This window comes from Morchella sextelata, assembly GCF_020137385.1.
Source record: "Morchella sextelata strain SCLS chromosome Unknown scls_4, whole genome shotgun sequence".
In the NCBI taxonomy this organism is placed as follows: domain Eukaryota; kingdom Fungi; phylum Ascomycota; class Pezizomycetes; order Pezizales; family Morchellaceae; genus Morchella; species Morchella sextelata.
Window position 1 is genome coordinate 1711477 of NW_025408619.1, and position 15950 is coordinate 1727426.

Sequence of the window (15950 nt, forward strand, 5' to 3'; positions counted from 1 at the left end):
CCCTACGATCCAGTAAAACTCCCCAACAGCTGGAGGCGGAGGTGAGGTCAGATAAAATCTAATACTCTACCACCACATCACGTATCATGAAACGTCACTAGATGAACAATTCACCACTGCAGTTATATGTTAGTTTTTTTTCCCCTGCATAACGCATTTTTCCCCAGTTTCGAAGTAAATCCAACGGTGCCATGATATAGAGAGGGGGGGCAAACATGTAAACTTTGGGGGCGACTCGCCGCACACAAGCCAGCCAATTTTCTAAAACTCGTCTGAAACCCGCAAACAGTACAAAATAAGTGTGATATTTCTTGGCCTGGGAAGCATGCGCCGGGCGGATAGACGTTGCATAACGTCCTGTACCTGCATCACATACCTACCCCTCTCCTCTCGCGAGCCTGGGCGAATTTACATTATGGCATATTGCACCGGAGATGTATCAAGCGGAGCGCCCAGTTCGGGATTCATTTGATATCACTCGCTCGCTCAAGGGCCGCTCTTCGCGTGGGTTACTGAATCTGGGTGAGGCTTGCATGTGAGCTTTAGAATATACGTATATGTACTCGCATATACTGACAATGGTAGGTTATGCTGTGACGACTTATAGTTGCAACTGCGTGCTTGTCAAACATTCACGTTAACAAGACAGACTATCCTGGACAAGAGCATTTACAGCCAGCCAGCCAGAAGTCTTGACCTCGAAAAATCTCAACTCACAGCATTTGACTTTCCGCGGGACGACATTGCAGCTCACAAAGTCTCGCAACAGAGACATTGCGCCTGTATACCATATCCATCTAGGTACATAGCTAGCATCGCCACAACTAAAGGGCACTGCTGTTCCAACTGTCCGTGCACTTACCAAGTAAGTCCCCGGCGTTAGGTGATCGCTGCTTCCCGAAGATGGTTCTATCAATAGCGGGCCGTGGCGGCTATTTGGGGGGGGGGGGGGGGTGTTACTCGGGGTCCGGAGCCGGAGGCCCGGAGCACAGCACCAGTTAAACGGATTAAACGAAAGCAGCGTTGGCTTAACGGCCCTGGATTATATGAAAATGGTTTGTAGGGGGTCCTCGAGGTTTGGTGGTGTTAGGGATGATAAAAGTAACAATCTGTTATTCATAGGATATCACTCGTATATAGTGCCCCCTTCCTACATAAGCAAAGTCTGGAATGCCGCCGGATTTATCAGGCCTTCATAACTCTTGCTGGTATAACAATGGTATTAGAAGTAGAATACCTTGGGCTCGCTCCTGAGTAATTCTACTTCCTTGGCTAGCTGGAGCTCTAGAAAACCGAGCGTTATCAAGAATGCCGGCCGAAAGATTATCTCCGGGCGGTAAATAAGAAAGATGGGCCGAAGTTATAAGTATAAGAGATTTATTTATCGCAGCGGGATACCGCCTCAAACTCGTTCGGGGATGAAAGGTGGAGAGGAAATGTATGCGCAGAAAGGCCAGGTATCGATATTGTTGTTGGCTGTTGTAACCGTGTTACCAATACCAAGCTGGGTGAGTGTTCCATGTTCTTGCCGGCCGGGTTCTTTTGTTGTCTTTTTTATTGATACATGGATAGTACATTTTCGTTTGATGACTTATTTTTTTAGAGATATTTTGTAGGTTTGGAAGCACCCTCGGAAATAGAACGGAGAGCTCGGGGAACGGAGGGCTTTCGGGATGTATTTTTTATGGGCCCAGTATGTTTTGAACTAGCACGATGTCTTGAACTAGCACGACGATACCGTACAAGTTTGGAAAACACCTCGAGCTACCAAACTCCCCAAGAACCCGAAGCTACTCGAGCCTTCTTCCTCTGGGAAAAATCGCAGGCCTTCGGAACCTATTACATGCATCAGACTGTGCATAGAGTCCAGGCACGAGGCTACCAGAGTGCGGTATGTGACACTGCGGTATCGTTGTAATTGTCTTGACTAGCCGCATTCGCTTGGTACTCTTAAGCAGCAGCAGACAGTCTCAATGAATACTGGAGAGAGTCTCTCATGGTTGATTATACGGTCATCCTGCTCAAGTCTTTCACCTACCCCCAAAGATCTGATATCGATAGCAAACACAGGCTTGGCCTCGGTCGGTTTCGATCCAAACAGAGAGAGTGTATTGATACTAATTATACCTACTGAATTACACCAAGATTTTTAACTTTTTAGTAAGAGACACAAAAACCCCTACTTGCATGGAGTAGTAAAAAAGACACCCGACAATAAGAAAATAGACCTCCCTAAACGCCAGAGCTCACTGAACAATAGGTACAGAAAGCATCATGTAGATAATAGCTTCCCCTGACTGACAATATTAACATCCAATTATTTCCACAACGCCCCGGTTCTTCATGGCAATACAAGCGATATCCATATCCCGAAGTCCCCGGTACAAAATTAAGAATACTACCACCACCTTCCAATCGAGTAAGAGGAAACATAAACTTGTACTGACAAAGCCGTCCCAAAAACAGAAACCAGATAAAGAGAAAGAATAGGCTGAGGGGGGGGTATGACACAGGAAATCAGAACGACCACCCAGTTGAGTTATTAAACCTCATGAGACACTATCATAATGCATCAGTCATTATTTATCATGCTTCTTCAAAAAAGAAAAAAATAATTCAGGTGATGAGTTGGGTGTTGATATCGAAATGAAGGCGGCCCAAAGGGCTATAGAAAAGTCTCATCATTGACGTTGACACAACAGCAGACGAAGCAGAAACCTCTACAGAGTTTTTCCCAAACACCTTGATTCCTTAGGCTGTCGGGTCGACTCCTGTACGTGGGACTCTCCAGTGAATCCGGGGTATGCTGGTTCCCATCAGTGTATGGATCGGATCCAGTAACGAGAACAGGTGCACGGTGAAATGGATGCGAAGATAGGGTCCCGTAAGATCTATTCATTGATAAAGCCGGACGAAAGGTCGGTTGGTGGGGGAATTGGCGAGGAGACGATGATATGCCACGTGAGAAGAAGGTACTGGCTGTAGGCGCTGATGTGGGATGTTCAGCTGAAGAGGAATATGGTGATCCTAAAAAATCCAGTGGTAGGATAAGCATGTGGGACAAATTAGATGGGTAATATAATGAGATGGGGACTTACCACTAAGATTAGGCGCAGAGGCTGACATAGCTGGGTGTAACGGTTGAGTGGGACTCGCATAGTCGTAAAGGAAACGCCCGTCTTCATCTTCATCTGACTCTTCATCTTGTCGCAGTGGAGTATACTCCGTTTCATCCAAAATCTCGTCACGAGTACTCTTAATACTTTTTTGCTCCGTTATAGTCTCCATCATCGAGATGCCCGAAAATCGAGAAAAATTTCTGCCTCTTCCGGGAGATTCATTCTGTTGTGTGTCCAAAAAATCAACAGGTTTTTGCTTTGACGAATCATAAGAGTCGGAGAGCTCTTTGTCAGAGCGGCCTTCGTCATCGGAAGCTACCGGAGAAGCTTCATAGATAGAAGGATGCGGAGAGTAGCCATCATCGGATTCATCATTCAAGGGATGTAAAACCTTCCGCTGCTCACGCCGAATACGAGGGGAAGGCGGGGTCCTCGAAGCTGGTGGCGGTGAATTTTCGATTGACGAGTTCGACGAACGGACAATAGCAAGTGATGCAGAGCTAGGGGATGAAAGAAAAGGAGGATAGTAAATATCCGCCATGATGCTTCTGTTCTCAGCCTAGTAAATAAGAGAGCGGGATGGATTCAAACACCCTCTCTATCGTTCTAAATAAGTTATGAGGATGACTTGCTGGGTTGATAAAATGTCGCTTTGGTATGATGATATCCAAATATTCACAGTTTTCGATCGCTATCCAAAGAAAAAAGGAAACTCAGTTCACCGACATGATGAGAGAGGGGAAGTACGAGGTTGAGTGGGGGACTGTGGGGTGTTTTTTTTAGTTTATTGAAGGCACAGATCTGTATCATTCTCGGTTATATCACATATGCCCATTCCAGTGTGGTTCTCCCGCGGCCTCCGCTGGGTGGGTGATTATTACTTTGTGGGGAAAACTACAGATCGCATCACCTGAAACCCTGCATCCCACGTGCCCAGACCCCTGCCAAACAGGGTCCAAGATTGACAGTTCCGAACCATGGAACGCCAGGCAAGATGTCGATAACGGCTATTGGATCTAGGACAGGTACAACAATGTTTCCTCTATCGGTATTGAATCTTTTTAATTTTATGTACCTTTAAAAAATCTAACTATGTACAGTAAATATTAAGGAATTTCAAGACTGACCTTTTCAATTATTGTAGAAAATCACTCTTCGAGATGTAAATATGGAAAGGACCTTTGAAATTCTGACCAATCTGAGAATACCATATCCAAAATTGCACGTTGTCAGGGCTTTGTTTCAGGCATGGGCAAAAACATCCGATCACGGGAAACATGCATCGCAGCCTCATTCCAGGACACTGCAGGAAATTTGGATACATACATTCCATTTTTTTCCCCTCCAATTTGTTAGCAAGCAAAGAAAACATTGGGAAAGAATACATGTATGTTAAAATTCAATACTTAATTCACGAGTTTGAGCTTTTTGATGCTTGAAAGTCATGTTTGTTATGGATAAATTATAGCTATTAATAACTTACATGTAGCTGCAAAAGTATCTTTTGAGCTCGTCCCGCACTCTGTTTTCTGGTCCCTTGCTGCACACCAAGAAATCGATGTAAAGCAAAAATCCTTGCGTCAGATCTCCCGTCCATACATTCCCTAATGTCTTCGTCATCACGGCTGTTACTACATGAGTCAATCCCACACCTCCACCTCCACCTCCACCTCCAATCTCCATCCATCCCCACCATACCTCATTTGCAATACTCTCTTATCTCTTGTTGACCATTTACGCTGTATATCTGCTCATCAATAACTACTTGTGTGGTAAAAACAAAACCTTTCTTTTTTAAAGAAACCTCTTTGTCACCAAACAGGCCGAGATTCCACGTCCATCTCATCTGGTCAGTGCAAAAATGGGGAAGTTGAATTATACCAATGTAATTAACCCCTCCCCCTCATAAAAGATATTAAATTGAAGTTTTAACGTTTGCAACAGAGGAGGATTAGCGGAGAAAAGCTCGGGAACGCTGTCAAAAGGGACATCCTAAAATGCATAACACAATCAACAAAGCCGGGCAGAGTCCTGAAGGACCCACATCTTGAGCTCAACCTTCAAGGAAAGCACCTCTGTGATGGGGGTTTAAAGCTTGCCTGTGAAGGGTTAGCTGTGACCCTCGAGTCCGGGTGTTCGAAGCTGGATGAACTGAATCTATCAGAAAATAAGATCACTTTAATTGGCCTAAGTCATCTTACTCGAGTTATCAAACTCGCTGCTAGAGATCTGAAAGATCTAGACCTAAGTCGTAACAATATTCAAATCCTTACACAACATGATGAAGGGATCTGGGAAAGCTTTTTGATGGGATTCAGAGATGTAAAATTCTATGATCTACAATATTGAAATAGCACTTTCTGATGATGAAGAATAGGTTTGCACACTGAGACGGTTGGATCTCTCTGAGAATCCTCTTGGTGATAAAGGAATGGAGGTATTATTAAGTGTTTATGTACGGGAGTCACCAATACTTCTACCCAGAGCGGTAAAGCCAGTGCTCGCCGAGAGCTCAGACGAGGAGTACTATCCAGATTTCGAGGCTGATTCGGACACGGACACCATATTCTCCTCCGAGCCTCAGCCACTACATAGTTATCCTAGTCATGAAAACCTCTCTGAGTCTCCACCCAGCCCGCATTCGACTAGCGTTTTGAAACCAAACAAACCGTATATTGGTATGCGTTTAATCTCTTAAAAGAGATACTAATCAAGGATCTGTGCTGATAAACTTCACAGCTGAGAATTCATCTCTTGACCGATCACCCGCCCTCTCGCTCTCAACGTCACTTATCTCAAGTCGAGTGGAAATTCAAGGCTTACGATCAATTCCTTACTTAATATTCTCAAAGTGCACCTTTTCAGACAAGGGTGCCCTTTTTCTCTCCTATATTATTCCCATGCATTTTACACCGGAACGATTGCTATCATATTTCCCTCCTACACGCCCTGGAAGTCAAACCGAGATCTTTGACCGTTACGATAGAATTCCAGGCTGTTCTGGGATTGTTTATCAAGAAAACGAACTGACAGCCATGGGCTTCAAAGTACTTGAACTAGCTGAGGGCGTGCGTGAAAATCGTACACAAACGCCTACTAGCCCTAGGAGTAGGCAGGTATCCGAAGCCTCTAACGGATTGCTGACACCTCTAAAACATAGAAAGGACAGCTTTTCGTCACAATCCCCCCATAGCGTGTCCCAGGGAGTCACTAGTACTGAGCTCGAAAGGGCCCGAAGCAAGATACAGGGGGCTATATTAAAGAACTATGGGGCAGGTTCTATTGAGGTCTGGAAAATAGCTATTAAAATGCTTTCGATTAGTCGAACGATATTTTTCGACAAAGAAGACCTAGGAGCTGACTACCTCACGCTCTCTACACGCAACCCCCAACGACATTCTCCAATTCGACAAGCATTCAACACATTCAACCCGAGATTCTCTGGTCTACATGTAGGCTCGCTGAATTTCCCGCACACCGCACAATTCCAACAGCATCACCCCAACATTCTTGACGGCCAAGGGGCATGGAATGGGCCAAATGTTTCTCAGCTTGGCAGCCCCACAATATCGCAAAAGGAAATGTCTGATTTCCCGAGTCCAGTTCGGTACAGTTGTTCTTCTACTACAGAAACGTCAGAGCTCGAAGAGCTCCAAGAAAAGATGCCAAAAAAGCTCCCGGGAAATCTTCCAACCGAGCTTTGGATACGAATTATCGCACTTGTGACGGATCCCAAGGATGTGTTGTCTGAGAAACAGCGGAAGAACATAGTTGCCTGGGCCAAAATAAGTGAATCTCTAGAAAGAGAGAGGGATTTGGCGGGGAAATTAAGGTCCGTTCAAATCTGGAGAGTACTGGAGGCGTTAGAGTGCCTGAGCTATGAGTTTAAAACTGGCAAGGAGATCTAGAGACTGGGAAAGAGTTGCTACGTGGTCGACTTAGGAGGTCATTTTCAGTCTGTACTAATCGCAGTCAAACCAATATTTTAAAATATTGTTTGTGGATTTCTTTTAAGTTTCATTTTTACTGGATTTTCTGCTACAGAATTGTCGTTACTTGTGATTCTCAGGTATGACAAGTGGTTGGTTTTAGGAGGGCTGGCTGCTCTTTCAATCTCACTCCATAAGTGCTTTTAGCAGTGCAATTCGTTTCTATCAGAAATTTCTTGTTAGCGTAAGATGGTTCACATGAACTAGTATGTTGAATCATTGACACAGTTGAAAGTTAATCAGAAGATATTTCACTTAAAAAAATAGCACTGAGGCTGTCTATTTAGTTACGACGTAATAAATTTGCAATTAGTGGCAAACCTAGAAGACATAAAATTGTGGTTTCTAAAACTATTCTTTCTATATATCTGTGCTTGTTCTCTAGGTCACCTCTTTTCAACTAGAGAATTAGAGGGAACGCCTTCTAGATGGTCTGGCCAAAGCTATCATACGGGCTGATTTGGGTTGAGCTTGTAGGTTAATTAATGACTGATAACCCAATATATCTTACGTAAATTCTAATACTCGAGCGAAAGAAAAAGAAATGTGCATATAGCTAGTAGCAGATCTAGAAGTGAGCTGGAACCACCGCCGCATTTTATGACAATTGTAAGACGGCGTAAGCGCGGCATTAATTGATACCGTGCTTTAACCAAGACGCGCATTGACACTTATATAGTGTGGCCACGATCTCGAATTACACACATAAACGTACTCTTCTTATGGCCAAATACTATAGGGCTGTGCGTATTTAACGAATGAATTGATCAATCAACTGGTGTATGATCGAGTGATATGTCATGATCGAGTGTCAGAGGAATACTGGTATTAATGGGACATCTTTTCTTGCCTTTGCTGCTGTATGAAGCATCCAGATATATGGGTATTCGATATTCTCTACCTTATATATCCCATATATGTAGCAATCCCAAACTAGGCACTAGACGAGAATAAGAGATACATAGAATTATAAACAAGATCTAACAAATGAATGATCAACCGAAAGGTATGATGATATCTGTTCAATTGGTATGTACCAACATGGGTTAATTGATTGACTATAAGATAAACCGGAAAGAGGGATGAGATATAGCAACACATCCACTCATGGAGCTAGTGGGATTCCTTTAAGGCGAGGATAAACCCTTCTTTTCGACCCTAATAATGCTCAATGAACCATGGTTTTTAATATAAATCTTTGAGAGTGCTGTTACCATATTGTCTTGCTTCATCACCGTTCATGATCAATCGTAAAGCTAGAATCCAACAAGTAATTTCACTGATATAATTGCAATGATACCTCCGCTAACTACAGCCATTTTTACACGCGCGGCGGTAGACCACGAACGGCGCACACCCCCCAGAACGGCCGCACCCGAACACACCTACAAGTCCCCACACGCAGCCCCGGAGGCGCCAGCCCGGGGATCACACCAAGATTTATGTGTCTTGTGGGTTGATGGCTACATGTAGCTTGCGGTCTTTGTAGCATTACATGTATATTAACGTCTCGGCATCTAGTTACATGCATACATAATAAATCACTCGGTCTGTACTGATCACTACCGTCTGAGCAACTAGCACGTGGCCAGAGCTCCTATCTACTTGACTGTGGAGCTCAATGCAGAATGATGTGTCGAAAGAAAAAAAAGTGGTAAACTGCAAAGGACGTCGTAGGATAATGAGACATGCACCCTGTCAGAGGACAACTATCATATTGGTTGAATCATCTGGCTATCTTGCCAATAAAGTTTTTCAAGCACTCAAAAACCCAAGTCACTATACAACCGCACTTATGAGTACGCGTCCCCTAGGTCGGGTAGAAAGGCTTCCAAATGCGCCCGAGTCACGTCAAACGTTTCCTGAGTAATTTTAACAGGGACTCTGATCATCGCTTATGCGGGCCTGCAGCTCAAGATTCAGATACCTTTTCAGATATATCTCAAACATACATGTATCTACTAAGAGGTAGAAGATTTACCGAGTCCAAAAGTAAATGTTTCTGCTCTAGGCCTGTACTAGCTATAGATTCTAGTGGCTACATTATGTTCTAAGTACTCTGACTAAGCTGTATTATTATTGATAAGCTCTGCTACCGGAGTTCGTCTGATAATAATATATCAAGTCTACGCATAGATCTGGATCTAGGGATTGCAAAACTTGTCTCTCATTCTACTTGCTTACCATGGCTAGCATATGAATCAGAAAATGTGAAGTCTCAAAACAAGTGTTATTTGCGTCACAGAACTCGTATGGTGCCACGCCATACAAATAATCCTTGCTTTGGCGGTGCACTCGAATTTTCTGGTTCATATGCTGGTAAGAAAGTACATGTAGGTACATGTAGTTGCTCTACAATTGAGCGTGGCTGAGTACAAGACTAACCATTCATGGAAGGAATGACCAAAAAAGCCGAGTGATTACCTATGCAATCAAACAATACAATCACATACTCAGTGACTAGGTAGGTAACAATTGACAGATCAGATTCATCCCATCTACTAGCGACTCCACGTGCATCTCTACAGGCTTACACACTGTCTCCATAGCCTCGACGCTCCGGAAAAGCCACAAAGCACCGCTCCTTGACTTTCAACTCCATGGCCAAGCTTGATTCAAGTTCCAGATCTGACAACATGACCTTTGTGACCTAGGGCTATGCACGCAGCGCCACTTGGTGTATACTTTGATTCGTTGATCGAGACAACAGTATACGTACACACACACATCAGATCAGAGCAAGAGTGAGTTCAAGACAGCGTCGCCCATAGCCACTCTACTAGATACTCGATACGAGTCTCCTAAGGGGTATACAAAGTTATTCAATCATATAGCCGTGGCTGAACACAGACAGTGTTTGATTAACTGACTGACTGACTACTCCGAGCTCCCTAATCAGGCCTTGCTGGGCAAATGTAGTGCAGCATATTGACAACTCGCGGACTCATCTGCAGTTTTGCACTTTGTCGGGATCTGTATGTAGGAACGCCCGGCCCCGTAATGATCATGTTTTCTCACTCATCCTTACCTACATAAAAACACAGACCTCATGCACGCCCACATGTAGATAAGTTGTCCTCTCCTTTCCCTGCTACTATCCTATTCTCATTCACGACGGATACATATAGATTAACTAACTCTAGTCGCACGAAACAAAAAGCGCACCTTTCAGGGTTTGACTCGCTCGTTCGTAAAATCACTCATGTTCGTGCCCGAGCTCTCATATTTCGAGTCTCACGAACTGGCTCGGTCTGGATAGATCACATTACGCGAGCCGGGGGACGAAATCTCCGACTCATCTCATCCTGATACAATGTGTCCAGCCTGATATCTTTACCTACATAAAGTACCCATACTAATTAATAATAACAATAATAACAATACATAGTGATAATAATAGTTGAGTTTCGTTAAGCTCGTTCTAGAAGTTCCGCACGAGCCCTTCTGTCGCACAAAGAAAGGGTTCAGGGTTTAATTGTTACGACGAACGCTATTCCCTGTTACATATCTGTCCGATCTGGCACGGTTGACCGTTGTGTTCGATTGCGTTTGGCTGGGCTGGCAGGATGTCGCAACCGGTCTGAGAGCCGGGCCGATGAAACTCGGGCCGGGCGAGATCAGTGGAGCGAGTGCTCACTCACCCAAGATGGCAGACCGTGCTCCCCCTCCAAACACCCTTCGCTTAGGTCCTTTATGTTTGAATTCAGAGACAACTGGCACATGGTGGATGCAGCCAGTGCCAGTGTACAGACAGGACTCCAGAGGAATCTGTTGTCTTGAATTCTGTTTAGCTCTGCAGCCACTGATTTTGATATGATGGCCTTGGTCACGCTTGGAAAAGGAGGAAGAGAAAAAAGAAAGGGAAGGTTGGACTATGATTTGGAAAACAGTTTCTTCCAAGGTGGTGGCGATCGATTGTATTGCCATAATAGTACTTGCTCAGCTCAAGTTTCCGTATATCGTATAGCCATAGGTACACGAACTTGAAACGTTTGAGCTGAGGATCGATAGGCCTGAATAACACCACTAGATACCACTACTACCATGTTGGGCAGTGCACCCTCACCCATTAATCGGGCCGGCTTAATTCTCCACACAACGGATTTCCATCTGGCCTGGTCGAATTCTCAATCTTCCATTCGTTCTATTGGAGATTTCGATATTTTATCCTTGCCTTATATATAGATCAGCATGGAGTAATGTATCAGTGCCCCGAACCGCAATCCGCATCCTAGCAACAAAAGAGTTATTGGGGACAACTTACGATCCAGGAGCCTCATCTCGGGATTCTTGGGATGAGATGAACAGGGGATATTGCAGGCCTGTATGCCAGGTACTACTTGCTGGTAACACGGAGAAGCCCGGTTCTTTCGACATATTCCCTCTCTCCTAGGGCCTTCCTCGGAGCTGAACGAGTGAATCGTTCGGCGAAACTCCCATAATCGGCCCCCAGGAATCGTCCGGATGAGGGATATCATATTTGCATTGCTCATTCCCTGTAGAAATTCGAAAGCCGAAGCTATGGGATGAGGCTGCCTAGCCACCACCGGCAATCCCCGGCAACGGAACTAGTGTAGGTACCCACCTGCCAAAGTGTGAGGCGAACAACAACAATCTTCAAGTATGTATGATCAAGTATCTTACACGCACATACTGACAGACAGATACCTACACGATGGAGTACATACCTCTCAATGTACGCCTCACCTCATCTTACAAACTACAAATTATTTTCGAAATTCCGAGGTTACGATAGGGCCCCCTAGTTTTTGGTACAAAGCCTCGTTTTTGTTTTCCCTGCTTTGTACCGTGGATAGCACCCCCTCACCCCCCAGATCAACCCTAAAAAAGTAATCGATCCGCAAAGTAAGGCTGAATCATCAACCAAAAAAAAAAGAAGATAGGAACGACTCCTGTGACATGTCTCCCCTTGCATGAAGAAGTGAATGAGCGACTTTCCAGACTAATGATGTGGGCGGTGGTTCCTGCATAATACAACCTTTCACAGATGCCACAAACTCAAAGGAAAAAAAGGAAAAAAAGGAAAAAGGAAAATTTCTTCTTCAGAGAGAGGTAGGAAAATAAAAACACACTTGCGTCAAGCTAGCCAAAGAGAAACCCAAGCGGGTGATGGCTTGTTTTGTGTTAAGCGATTGTATTTAAGATTATCGGCGAACGAGCAGAAGAACCCGGGAAACAAACTCACACTAAAGGGAGAAGCCGAAAGTTCGTTCGTTCGCCGTTCTTCTTCTATTTCCACCACACTACTAAAAGATAAAATAAGGATACAGAAGAAAAAAGAAGTCCCGCATCCCCCTTCCAAATCTACAGTATCCGAATAATTTAATATGCATGCACCGAGCTGAAAATAATTTCCCCAATATTTCCCTTGAGTTCCATATACGCCTGTGTTCCATGAGAATAAAAAAAATAAAAATAAAAAAAATAAAAAAAAATAGAAAATATCTAAGAAATAATCTGAAAAGAAGGGAATAATGATAGATGATAGAAAACCTTTCCCCGCCCGCCCGCCAAAAACGAATGAAAAATAAAATAAAAAATCCCTATAATAAAAAGTTTCACATGAAGCAGAAAACACGGAAAAGAAAAGAAATTACGCTCTTCCTCCCGTTCTTCATGAGCACCACTCTCCTTCACTCTCACTACACTCTCCCTCACTGCAGTCTCCCTCGTCTGACCCCTCACATGAACCAAGCTTGTGCGTGGCATAGAAGCCCCTTGTCCATCCTTCTCCTAAAATCCGTCGCCCTCCTCCAAGTTCTGGAAGAAGAGGGGGACCGCTGAATGGGCCTAATGGAACGGACATCATCTTTTCGTCGCACCCATTGCATTTGACATGCTGACATTCGCTCCACGTGCAAACATTCTCCCCTTGCTTAACAGTCATTGGGCCATTGTCGCATTTGCAGCATCTCCAGCGGGCAGGCATCGTGTAGTGTGTAGATGTGTTGTACGGAGGAATAAGGAGAAAAGAAAATCCGTCCGAATCGAGGGTATGCGCCGGGGACTATTGGTTTTGGGGTGTGGTAAATAGAAACTCGGTATAGTAATTATGCCTTTCGAAAGGTCGCAAGAATTCGGAAGAGAGATGTTTTGTATTCTTATTTCGTGTATTGAAATTGTTCAAAATCTGCAAGTAACTCAGTATTAGCAACTCGTTTTTCTCTTCCTCTTTATCGATAGTGCATGGTAGGCGCCGGCAAGGGGGATGACGTACGCAACAAAACAAAACAAAATCAAGTCACTAGTGAAGGAACAAAAAGTGCGGTGTAATTGTTCAGCGAATTCACGGCGGAAGGTAGTGTATATATTCGAGTTCGAGGTCGTTGATGATCGATGGGTAGAACAAACTAAGTCGGAATATAGAGGAGAGGGAAGGTATCAAAGTGGGAGGTACCCTTCATTTATATTAGCTATTGAGATAGCTAGGTCGCCCGGGCTGCTGTTGTTCAAAGGCCAGGCCAGGTAGGCTGTTAGTAAAAAGTGAAACAGGCTTATTCTGTCCTGTTAAGGCCGCAAGGCGGAGTTTTCATGTCCGCGCTTTTTTGCTTGTTTGACCCCGCGAGCGAGTCCCACGAGTGACTGACTGACTCGACCCCTCTCTGGCTAATCATTTGCTTTTACAATCAACCTGGAGAAATTCACAGGAGGTCGGGACCCCCTCTCCCCTTCTTGGCCGTGTATGTAGCTAATAGCACACACAGGGTCAGGTCAATCTTACGGAAAACACGGTTTCTCTCTCACTACCGATACTGGTACACACATGGCTACATACCATGCCCACTCTCCTCCATACATATGACCACATATTATGAATGCTGTCTATTCCTCTTATGTAGAAATTTTTATTATGATGAGGGGACGAGTGGGGTACATTTGGTATTCTTTCCTTCCTGTCCTGTAGGTATGACGGTGATGGGGTCGATGACCTGGCCAGCCAGACGTACAGATATGACGAAGCCTCGCATGTCCGAAAAGGGACACAACCAAGAGTTGGAGCGATAGGAAGTCGGGAAATTCAAGTGGTGTGGAGTTAAAAATACAACATTCTGGGGAGTGGGGTGTGTGTATGCAGAGTGTGTGCAGCAGTTGTTGAAAGGTACCATTAGCAGGCCAGCCTTCCCTGCAAATAACATTCAACTTCAAACACACGAACAGAAGTAGCATAGCAGCTGACAAACTAATCGAGGGCCCTTGAGAGCAGATTGAAGGCATTCCATCATATCATCTGTGATCCTTTGATCTGATAGGAGAATTGAATTACGACGTCTGGCGTGAAGATGAGAAGGATGCAGTTCATTTTGAAATCGATATGTCTCGAAATTCGGTTTTATGTATGTACATATATACATGTGTGTGCCTACATACAGGGGTGGTAAACACCACCACAACCACCACAACCACATACACTCACTCGAGAGCCCACACTCCTTCACACGCTTGCAGGGAAAGGAAAGTTCGGTTTCAGGTGGGGTATGTACGGTACCTAGGTAACTCTACTACGGGTTTGCCTCACCTACCCAGGAATGTGGTTTAATCGTTGCTCGCTTCCCGAATATGTCACTCCATGCCGAAGCTTCTAGCTCGTTCCAATTAACGCCCACCAGAGGGGGCATTCAGTCACGGCACACTAATTGGAAAATCACCCATGCAGGTGTTATGGCATACATACATATGTATCCAACGGTCATGTTGCTGAATTTTCTTTCGGCTCACCGATCATGCATGGTGGGACTGCAATCGATACATGTATGTACTACTACGGTACATCCAGCTGCTACAAAATTTAATGTTTGCTCAATGCACATTGAATTAACCACCTCCTCATGTGATCTGAAATCTCCCGTGGGATTGGGTCACAATCTTCAAATTGATAGCAAATCGAATGTGCCCTCTATGCGTGGTGGGCTATGTTAGTAGGGTGTACCTGGTGGTGATTGGACAAAGTAAGAGATGAGAGATAGTCCTGATTGTCGGTTATCATGCTTGCCTGGGCAAGAGGAGGAGGGAACATACGATATTTTTTCTTTCGACATATCTCAAACATGCAGGTCCATCCGTATTCCCGCTCCGTTATTTTAGTTTTGATAGAAGAATGAAACGAAGAAAAAATATAGGGAGGAAAGGGCTTAATCATAGCTGCTAGATAAACGGATGCCAGGCTTTATCTTGCAGAAGCAGTCGCTTTGTTATTTACTGCGCAGTGCGCATATGCATTTAGCTGCCCTATAGCTAGCTATGCTTCTTTCTTATGCGCCTGTACCTATCTGGTTTTCGTCCAATCTTTGCTCTATAGAAGTATAGAAGTAGAGTACCACCAACAAGGCTTACAAAAAGAACTTACAATTAACGCCCCCTAGTTTTATTGTTTTTGTTTGAGAGGGGAGCACGCGCACGTGTGTGCAGCGGGAGATCTGCGGGTAATCGGGAATCGGGGGCAACGAGAAACCTGTCAAATGGCTACGTCCAGTTTCAGTATCGGAATTGATTCCCCCATTTAACCATTTCCGTCAGGTGATAGAAGTTGCACTTATTAACCTCGATCCTTCTAGACTTCTGTCAATACTACGGTTAGTACGCGGGGAAAACAACAAAAGGGCTGTTTTGGTTGAGAAACATTGAGTTAATTCGATTTCCAACGGCAGTAGTATGTGGCTTCAGCTACTACATCTGCAGTACATATGTAGCTTGGGTTCCCCTACAACTACAATTATTATCAAATTGGCCTAGAGCTTCCTCGCCAAGAGTTTGGCCCTATGAAATATGTGCAACAAGGCCGAGAATTACTATTTTACAAAGCCTAGCTGCCAGAAATCAATTG

General features: G+C 44.4%; 5 protein-coding genes across 5 annotated transcripts; 3 read left to right on the forward strand and 2 right to left on the reverse strand.

Annotated features, from left to right (window-relative positions):
• Positions 1 to 578: 578 nt before the first annotated feature.
• H6S33_010349 (uncharacterized protein) lies at positions 579 to 1199 on the forward strand (the record flags this gene model as incomplete). The annotated part of the gene is made up of 4 exons (XM_044841725.1): positions 579 to 581; positions 650 to 865; positions 920 to 1055; positions 1123 to 1199. The coding sequence occupies 4 exons, from the start codon at positions 579 to 581 to the stop codon at positions 1197 to 1199; spliced, it is 432 nt and encodes a 143-aa protein (XP_044697492.1).
• Positions 1200 to 1418: 219 nt separating this feature from the next.
• Positions 1419 to 2164, forward strand: H6S33_010350 (uncharacterized protein; the record flags this gene model as incomplete). Its single annotated transcript, XM_044841726.1, has 3 exons — positions 1419 to 1508; positions 1604 to 1891; positions 2162 to 2164. The coding sequence occupies 3 exons, from the start codon at positions 1419 to 1421 to the stop codon at positions 2162 to 2164; spliced, it is 381 nt and encodes a 126-aa protein (XP_044697493.1).
• Positions 2165 to 2665: 501 nt separating this feature from the next.
• Positions 2666 to 3660, reverse strand: H6S33_010351 (uncharacterized protein; the record flags this gene model as incomplete). Its single annotated transcript, XM_044841727.1, has 2 exons — positions 2666 to 3027; positions 3099 to 3660. 2 exons carry the CDS (start codon positions 3658 to 3660, stop codon positions 2666 to 2668), a joined length of 924 nt encoding a protein of 307 aa, XP_044697494.1.
• Positions 3661 to 4980: 1320 nt separating this feature from the next.
• On the forward strand, positions 4981 to 7027 carry H6S33_010352 (uncharacterized protein; the record flags this gene model as incomplete). The annotated part of the gene is made up of 5 exons (XM_044841728.1): positions 4981 to 5004; positions 5064 to 5441; positions 5497 to 5797; positions 5859 to 5904; positions 6280 to 7027. The coding sequence occupies 5 exons, from the start codon at positions 4981 to 4983 to the stop codon at positions 7025 to 7027; spliced, it is 1497 nt and encodes a 498-aa protein (XP_044697495.1).
• Positions 7028 to 12743: 5716 nt separating this feature from the next.
• Positions 12744 to 13058, reverse strand: H6S33_010353 (uncharacterized protein; the record flags this gene model as incomplete). Its single annotated transcript, XM_044841729.1, has 1 exon — positions 12744 to 13058. The coding sequence occupies one exon, from the start codon at positions 13056 to 13058 to the stop codon at positions 12744 to 12746; it is 315 nt and encodes a 104-aa protein (XP_044697496.1).
• Positions 13059 to 15950: the final 2892 nt, after the last annotated feature.